The sequence below is a fragment of the Syngnathus scovelli genome, unplaced genomic scaffold (assembly GCF_024217435.2).
Source record: "Syngnathus scovelli strain Florida unplaced genomic scaffold, RoL_Ssco_1.2 HiC_scaffold_82, whole genome shotgun sequence".
Classification (NCBI taxonomy): domain Eukaryota; kingdom Metazoa; phylum Chordata; class Actinopteri; order Syngnathiformes; family Syngnathidae; genus Syngnathus; species Syngnathus scovelli.
The window spans coordinates 56,025-65,057 of record NW_026061666.1 but is presented as its reverse complement, the minus strand read 5'-3'; the positions used below and the strand labels follow the sequence as shown (position 1 = coordinate 65,057).

At 51.1% G+C, this 9,033-nt stretch overlaps 1 protein-coding gene across 2 annotated transcripts; it reads right to left on the bottom strand.

Annotated features, from left to right (window-relative positions):
* Positions 1-636: 636 nt before the first annotated feature.
* On the bottom strand, positions 637-6,773 carry LOC125974535 (uncharacterized). Of its 2 annotated transcripts, XR_007483588.2 has the most exons (4): positions 6,697-6,773; positions 6,053-6,229; positions 863-933; positions 637-726 (listed from the first exon to the last, which is right to left on the bottom strand). XR_007483588.2 is itself a non-coding variant. In XM_049729268.2 (2 exons), the coding sequence occupies exon 2, from the start codon at positions 4,826-4,828 to the stop codon at positions 4,112-4,114; it is 717 nt and encodes a 238-aa protein (XP_049585225.1). In that variant the 5' UTR covers positions 4,829-6,229; positions 6,697-6,773; the 3' UTR covers positions 3,887-4,111. The 2 variants fall into 2 exon arrangements, 1 of the variants encoding a protein (XP_049585225.1); XM_049729268.2 differs by lacking the exons at positions 637-726; positions 863-933 and having other exon boundaries at positions 3,887-6,229.
* Positions 6,774-9,033: the final 2,260 nt, after the last annotated feature.

Sequence of the window (9,033 nt, the reverse complement as noted above, 5' to 3'; positions counted from 1 at the left end):
CATTTTCATCCACAAATTCTTTGGTTGACTGGAAAATGACATTTGCTTTTCTCCGCATTTTCCCAGCCACGTTCGGGGGGGGGGGGGGGGGGGGGGGTCCAGTAATGCCAGACGGATGAGTGACTGAAGAATGTAGCTATTTTGTCTGAGAAAAAGGTGAGCTTACCTGTCCTTGTTGCTTCAGCGCTGACTCCAGATCTGCTACTCTGCTTTGATAGTGACCCATTTCTACCATCAGCTTTTCTCTGGTCTGAAAGGAGGAGGAGGGAGGCTCCTCCTCCTCCTTTCAGACCAGAGAACACCCGAGGCTGGGTGAGAACGGGGAGGCTGCGACCCGGCCGGGGGTTGCGGGAAGGGGCGCCACCTTGATCTCCTTCTCGGCGTCGTAGTCCCCTTCGCTGGTCTGGGCTAGCAGAGCGTAGGCTCGTTGCAGCGCTTGATATTCTTGCGTCAGCTGGCGGTAGCGAAGCTCCGCCTCTTCATGCACACACCAATGCAACACAGCACTAGTACCAGAATCAGTCAGACCGGCGACAAAGCACCCGCGACGCAAAGACGAGTCCGATTCCAGGCTGAAGAGGAATGTTTGGTGCCAATACGCTGGCAGAAATGGCGGGCTACCTCTTCGGGTTCCGTGTCGGGGGTTCTGTCGGTGTGAAAAGACAAGGACGATCCGTCCGAGTCCACCAACACGTCTTCGTCGTAGCCGTAAAATGTTTCGATGACCTGCGGGCGCGGAAGCAAACATCTCTCTGAACAAACTGAAGCGACACCTCACGATGAATCGACGAGAGGAACGATAGCGAGAAAAAGGCCATTTCATCTTGCGCAACACCAAGCAGCCGCAAACAAACAGACTCACCTTGCAGGACCTCACGCTTTGTTCCTCCTCAGAGATTCTCGACGTCGGTATCGTAGCAGCAAATCTCTCTCCTGTCGACACAAATAATCCGCCTTTGAGATTCTTTGGATGCAAAGGGAACGAACGGCTCCGGCGCAGAAACAAACGCGACTCACAATGACATTTCTGACATGAGCTCCTGTCTCCAGAGCCTGAAAAACACGTCACCGGCGATGATTGGAGGGACGCTCGTCTTTTCCAAAAGTGACAACTACAGGGTGTGTCAGGGTTTTCCAGATTATCTTTATCGTATCATTGTGTTGCTTTGACTTTGACTGCGACCTGTAATAAATAATATTATTTATCCCTTATTTATCCCTATCGCTTATCCCTTCCTACACAAAGTCGTAAAACACCCCTTGCTATGTTTTGACTAGAGGTCAAGGGCTTCCTCTATTCAATCCACTCTTACACCCACCCTGTTTCTCTTAATTAAAATGCTCGTGCAGGAGCCGAGAGTCAGACTTCATTCGTACAACGGATGGACTCTCCACCTGCAGGTGTCCAAAAGAACTTACTTGTCTCCCGTGTGGTTCTTGCAAAATAAGTTGGAGCGAGCGCAACTCTAACAGGGTGCATTTTGCCACTAGCTGCCTACGGACAATGACGTCGCGCTCGCGGCTCATGGTTGACGGGCTGAGCAGCCGGGCAAGTCCGTCGTTTTCAGCGCACAGCGAGTGGCAAAGGCGCTGACAAAACGGGAGCTTTGAGCTGCTGAAAACGGCAAAACAAGTCTAAAGCGTGTTCAAACGCGTGCGCACAATGCTCCTGCTTGAAAGGTCGGAATTTAAGGGGCCAATTTTTTGGATGGCGGCCGCCGGCCAAGCTTTGGACGGAAAAGGTTTCCTGGCGACAGCGAGCGAGCGCGGCGCTGCCGTACGTGCACCGAGTCGCCTGCCTGAAGACCTTGGACAAGTCGTCGATGATGTGCCGCTGCTCCACAACTTGAAGGAACTCCATTTCACCGTCCTGCTGGCCGCAACCGCGGTCCAGGTCATTGAGCGAACTAGGCCTTCTCTGTGGAACACAAATGCAGTGGACTCTGTTGGCACGCCGCCGTTGTCCGCGTCGACTTACCAAGCTTGCCATCTCCTCGTTCTCCTGGGTGACAAAGCGCACTTTGTTTTCAAGGCGACACAGCACCAGCGAGAGTTCTTCATTCTTCCTGCTCAGGCGTTTGTTTTTGTACAGGAGTGGCAGAAACTGGCTTTCTGTTTCTCTCAGTCGCTTTAGCTGCAAGCATGAAGTGCGGGATGTGAAAGACGCACAACACGCGGGCCAGAACGTATCCATTCCTTTTGCATCGGTTTGAACGGAATCGTGGCTTTGGCTCCCAATAAAAGACATCTACCAGGCAACCGACTCGCCGCGCCGCTCAACTAATAAGCAAGCGCAATGGGTGCCTCGCTGGACGGCGCGCATCAAACGTAGCGCAAACCTTCAAGCGTGCCGTCAATAAATTACCAGTTCATTGCGCTCTTCAGAAAGCAGGGCGTTTCGATCCTCCAGTTTCCTGATGACTGCGCTGAGCTCAGCGATTTTCAGATGAAACCGTCGCGTGTCCCGATCCTCCTGAGACTGAAAACGCCCCGCAACACACACACACAAGCACTCGTTCAAAGTTCAAAACTGTTTTTGTGCTACCTTCCTCCAGCAACGAACTAAGTCATGCGTACTGCAAGTGTGTGATGAGGTGGCTTATGCAATGAAGAGGATTGCTAGTAGCGGCGTTGACCCCACTTCCAGGGTAGTTTAGGCCCGCCCTTTGGGAATCCCTCAGGGCAGCGATCTGCTGCTCGGCAGCCTGAGTCTGCAGCTGAAGGCGGTGGACGTGGCCGGCCCCAGGGCTTCATCCAAAACACTAACCGCTCTGTCTTTCAGCTTGATCTCATCCGTCTGGATGTACAAACGGGGAGCGCTCAGGCAGGCGGGCAAACTCATTTGCCAGAATTGTGACAAAAACAAAGAGAGCAACCGGCCAATTTTTTTCTTGAATCGACTAGAACACCTTTGCTGTGACAAAAGCGAAGCGAGCAACCGGACATTTTCTTCTTGTGAAATAGAATAGAATAGAATGCCTTAGGTGTCATTGCACTGCAGGTATACAACGAAATTGGGAACATAGCCACGCACCGCGCATCTGATCAGTCCTACCAGTCGGCGGATCTCCCTCTCGCAGTCTCTCTTGGTTCGGCTCATCTCCTCCCGATGCTGGTGATGAGCCGATCGGAGCTCGGCCGCTCGGGACTGCCAGGCCTGCTGGGCCGCTGCCAGGGCTTCTTCCGCGCTCCTGGTGGAGGCGACACCGCTCGGTCTCCCGACACCGCCGCGTCTCCCGACACCGCCGCGTCTCCTCCACCTCCGCCAGCAAAGCGCCCCCCCTCCTCACCTGAGCAGACATTGCGCCACACCGGGCCGTTGAGACCGCAACGGAGCGCCGCGACGCTTACTGGGGACAAGCTACACAATACGGTAGCGGCCGCATCGAAGCCCGACGTGGCGTGCGGATAGTCAGACACGGATAGAGCGGATCACCTTGTCCATGGAGCCGTCCCTCAGGCTGAGGACCAAGGCATTCAGTCGCTGGATCTCTCCATCTTTGATTTTGATCACTCTCATCAGCTCCATTTCATGCTGCCGCAGTAATGTCTCCCTGGTAATGGCTAACTCTTTCTGCTTCTCCTCATGGAGTTTGCTTTTGAGTTCCGTCATGGCGGCGGTGGCACGGTGGTGCTCCGCCCGCAGGTCCTGACTTCTCTCTCTCTCCAGACAGCTGACCTGACATGACTTAGACTTAGACTTAGACAAACTTTATTGTCATCTTGTCTGCACATGGTGCATACAAAACGAAATTCCGTTGCATACGTCTTACAACAAAGTAGTGATATTGCAGTTGAATAGAAGTAACATATCCTATGAAAATATATATATATACATATACTATATATATATATATATATATATATATATTAAAAATAAGTATAAAGTGCAGCAGTGATAATTATGCAATAGTGCAAGTAGGCAAAACAGTATTCAAGAGTGTGCAGAGGAATGCTAAACCATGTATTAAACTTCTATTTAAAGGGTTTATGCAAGTTCAGTAAAGTTGGTAGTGCGAGATAGTGTAAGATAGAGGTCCGTAGTGTCATAAAGTACAGTTCTGTGAATGTGTGATGCAGAGTTCAGTTTAGAGCTCAACAGTTCTAGTGTTCAACAGTCTGATGACAGCAGGGAAAAAGCTGTTGCAGAACCTGGTGGACCTGCAGCGGATGCTGCAAACCTCTTCCCAGAGGGCAGCAGGGAGAACAGTCCATGGTGGGGGTGTGATGGGTCATTGATGATGTTACGGGCACGGGACATGCAGCGCTGAGATGAAATGTCCTGAATGGAGGGAAGAGGAGCCCCTATGATCCTCTCTGCTGTCCTCACCACTCTCCTCACGTTCTTCCAATCGGAGGCGGTGCAGCCTCCACACCACACAGAGAGACAGCTTGTCAGAATGCTCTCTATGGTGCTCCTGTAGAACGTCCTCATGATGGGTGGGGGCAGGTGGGCTCTCCTCATCCTCCGCAGGAAGTACAAGCGCTTCTGTGCCCTCTTGACCAGTGCCGTAGTGTTCATAGTCCAGGTGAGGTCTTCTGTGATGTGGACCCCCAGGAATTTGGTGCTGCTGACCACCTCCACAGCTGAGCTGTTGATGATCAGTGGAGCGTGGTGAGGCTGTTTTTTCCTGAAGTCGACGATGATCTCCTTCATCTTCTCCTCATTCAGGATCAGGCTGTTTTCTCTGCACCAGCCCACCAGCTGCTCCACCTCCTCTCTGTAGTCCAGGTCGTTGTTGTCTCTGATGAGCCCCACCACCGTTGTGTCGTCTGCTGACTTCACGATGTGATTGGTGGTGAACCTGAGGACGCAGTCGTGTGTCATCAGGGTGCACAGCAGGGGGCTCAGGACGCAGCCCTGAAGGGAGCCTGTGCTGAGGGTGATGACATCAGAGGTGTTCTGTCCGACCCGGACTGACTGAGGTCTGTTGGTGAGGAAGTCTAGCAGCCAGTTGCGAAGGGGGGCTGTTGAAGCCCAGGTGTTCCAATTTTCCTACCAGATGCTGTGGGATGATGGTGTTAAACGCTGAGCTGAAGTCCAGGAACAGCCTCCGCACATGGGTGTTCTTCTCCTCCAGGTGAGCCAGGCTCAGGTGAAGAACGGAGGAGATGGCTTCCTGAGTGGAGCGGTTTTGCCGGTCGGCAAACTGGAACGGGTCAAATAATAGGGGGAGTCTGGAAACGATGTGACCTTTAAGCAGCCTTTCGAAGCACTTCATCATAACCGGAGTCAGTGCAACAGGCCGGTAATCATTAAATGAGGTGATTTGAGGTTTCTTCGGCACCGGAATGATGGAGGCAGTCTTAAAGCACGCCGGCACTGTGGCTTGGCCCAGCGAGGTGTTAAAAATGTCTGTGATGACCCCAGCCAGATGACTTGCACATTCCCTGAACACACGCCCAGGAATGTTGTCCGGGCCAGGGGCCTTACAGGGGTTGACTCTCCTCAGGGTCTTCAACACATCGGCGGAGTCAAGGCAGAGTACCTCCTCTTCCTGATGGGGGACAGTTTTAACTGCTGGAGTGCCGTTTAGTGCCTCGAACCTCCCAAAGAAGTTATTTAGACCATTTAGAAAGTCAGCATCAACTACACCCACCGGGGGGGGGAGGGTGAGTTGTCGTCTGTAATCGCCCGTATGCCTTGCCACATACTCCTGATGTTTTTGACGTCGTGGAAACGATCCTGAAATTTTCGACTGCGGTCTCGCTTCGCTATCCTGATGGCACGGTTCAAGTTGGCTCTCGCTGTCCTCAGTGTCTCCTTGTCGCCAGACTTGAAGGCAGAGTTCCGCGCTCGTAGCGTTTGACGTACCTCCTCAGTCATCCAGGGTCGTTGGTTGCCCCGGGTGATGATATTCTTAGTGGTGCTGACGTCCTCGGTGCATTTGTTGATGTAGGCTGACACAGTCATGGCACACGCATGTCTAATCTACATCGGGAAAACTGGGAGGGAGGGAGGCAGGCAGGGAGGCAGGCAGGGAGGCAGGCAGGGAGGCAGGCAGGAAGGCAGGCAGGAAGGCAGGCAGTGTCTGTCTGTTGAGGTTTTCACCTTGTTCTTCTCCTGATGAAGTTCTAACTGGACGTCCATCAGTTTGGTTCTCAGCTCGTCATTGGCGGCCTGAAGGGCGTCCGTTCGCTCCGCCTTGGCCCGCCCTGCCGGAGCTCGTTTGGACATCTCTTACTCGAGTCTCGCCCGGTCGTCAGTCAGAGATCACAACATTTGTACCTGGAGAGCACAAACGCAGCGCTGTTTTCCACTGGCTTCGAACTCAACTTCAATCGGTACCGTAACTTACAACATCATAAACATAGAACTAGCTTGACTTATTCATTGAATAAATGCATTTGGTTCTTCAAAACTGCATCACGCAACATAGCGTGACCGAGACGGCCGTTATCCACCTGCGTGAAGTTATTTGGTGAAATGAATGAGATGTTTAAGACACCATCGTTCTGTCTCTATGTAGATGAAGGGAAATAATCGATTGCTGAAGGTCCAAAGGTGTTGTGATAAACAAATAAACATATTAGTGATTAGTGACATATTTGTGATAAACATATTAGGCAGGATAATCACATATGTTAACGTGACTGCCCACACTGTATTTATTTATGGTTATTTGTTAAATCGAGTACTGTTAGACATGAAATAGGAAGTGTTTAACATAAATGGAAGACGAAAGGGGTACTCACCATTGTAGCTCCTGCTGGTCAATGATACGAGCCTCTTCTTGCAGTGGAAAACATACAGCCAACAAACACCGTGGAACCTAAAGGAATGAAATTAAACATTAACATTTAGCCTAAACCAACATTCACAGATACAACGCAACGCAAACTACACAAACGTAAATCTTTTTAAACACAATGAGTTGTACTTACCGTGTACGCTCTAGACGGTCCACTTGCAAGCAGAAAATAAAGATATTTCTGTTGATAATCGTCGTGTTTGTATCCGGTGTCTCGCTCAAGGCCATTGCGCCCACAGATTTGAATTTTGGCGAGAGTTCAGCCTATTGACGTCATTTCCGCGGTGTAATACCCGCATATCTGAAACGGCAAAGTTAAGAGTAGAGTTAAATAAAGTTTTTAGTCAACGCAATAATTTACAACCGTTGACCAGTCGAAATAATCGTCGAAATTTGGCGTCTGTGGCTGGAAGCAGACGCCGAGTTCGACATTCCTCCCAAACGCCACACTCCCTTGCTTTTCAGGGCTAAAAAAAAACAGTTGTAATTACCTTGTACGCTCTAGACGGTCAAGTTGCAAGCTGAAAACAAAAATATTTGCCTTGTAAGTCATCGTGTTACTAACCGCTGTGTCTTGTTTGCCAGAATTGCCGCTTTCCTACTTCCTGTTGCAAGCCACGCCCACGGATTATAATTTTGCCGTGAGTTCCGCCTATTGACGTCATGTCCGCGTCACATGACTGCGACGTAATATTATCTAAAACTGTTTGTGCGGTATTGTGTTGTTCTGTGCGGTATTGTGTTATTCTGTGCGGCGTCGTGTTGTTCTGTGCGGCGTCGTGTTGTTCAGTGCGACGTCGTGTTGTTCAGTGCGGCATGGTGTTGTTCAGTGCGGCATGGTGTTGTTCAGTGCGGCATGGTGTTGTTCAGTGCGGCATAATGTTCAGTGCGGCATAATGTTGTTCAGTGCGGCATGGTGTTGTTCAGTGCGGCATGGTGTTGTTCAGTGCGGCATGGTGTTGTTCAGTGCGGCATAATGTTGTTCAGTAGGCCATAATGTTGTTCAGTGCGGCATGGTGTTGTTCAGTGCGGGATGGTGTTGTTCAGTGCAGGATGGTGTTGTTCAGTGCGGCATGGTGTTGTTCAATGCGGCATGGTGTTGTTCAGTGCGGGATGGTGTTGTTCAGTGCAGGATGGTGTTGTTCAGTGCGGCATGGTGTTGTTCAATGCGGCATGGTGTTGTTCAGTGCGGCATGGTGTTGTTCAGTGCGGCATGGTGTTGTTCAGTGCGGCATGGTGTTGTTCAGTGCGGAATGGTGTTGTTCAGTGCGGCATGGTGTTGTTCAGTGTGGGATGGTGTTGTTCAATGCGGGATCGTGTTGTTCAGTACGGGGTGGTGTTGTTCAGTGCAGGATGGTGTTGTTCAGTGCGGCATGGTGTTGTTCAATGCAGGATCGTGTTGTTCAGTGCAGCATGGTGTTGTTCAGTGCAGCATGGTGTTGTTCAGTGCGGCATGGTGTTGTTCAATGCGGCATGGTGTTGTTCAGTGCGGGATGGTGTTGTTCAGTGCGGCATGGTGTTTTTCAGTGCGGCATAATGTTGTTCAGTGCAGCATGGTGTTGTTCAGTGTGGCATGGTGTTGTTCAGTGCGACATAATGTTGTTCAGTGCGGCATAATGTTGTTCAGTGCGGCATAATGTTGTTCAGTGCGGCATGGTGTTGTTCAGTGCGGCATGGTGTTGTTCAGTGCGGCATGGTGTTGTTCAGTGCGGCATGGTGTTCTTCAATGCGGCATGGTGTTGTTCAGTGCAGGATGGTGTTGTTCAGTGCAGGATGGTGTTGTTCAATGCGGCATGGTGTTGTTCAGTGCGGGATGGTGTTGTTCAGTGCAGAATGGTGTTGTTCAGTGCGGCATGGTGTTGTTCAGTGCGGAATGGTGTTGTTCAGTGCGGCATGGTGTTGTTCAGTGCGGCATGGTGTTGTTCAGTGCGGCATGGTGTTGTTCAGTGCAGGATGGTGTTGTTCAATGCGGGATGGTGTTGTTCAGTGCGGGATGGTGTTGTTCAGTGCAGGATGGTGTTGTTCAGTGCGGCATGGTGTTGTTCAATGCGGCATGGTGTTGTTCAGTGCAGGATGGTGTTGTTCAGTGCGGAATGGTGTTGTTCAGTGCGGCATGGTGTTGTTCAGTGCGGGATGGTGTTGTTCAGTGCGGCATGGTGTTGCTCAGTGCGGCATGGTGTTGTTCAGTGCGGGATGGTGTTGTTCAGTGCGGCATGGTGTTGTTCAGTGCGGCATGGTGTTGTTCAGTGCGGCATGGTGTTGTTCAGTGCGGCATAATGTT

Excerpts from the sequence above, each read along its gene's own strand:
- LOC125974535 (XM_049729268.2), bottom strand. The coding sequence starts at position 4,828 with ATGACACACGACTGCGTCCTCAGGTTCACCACCAATCACATCGTGAAG.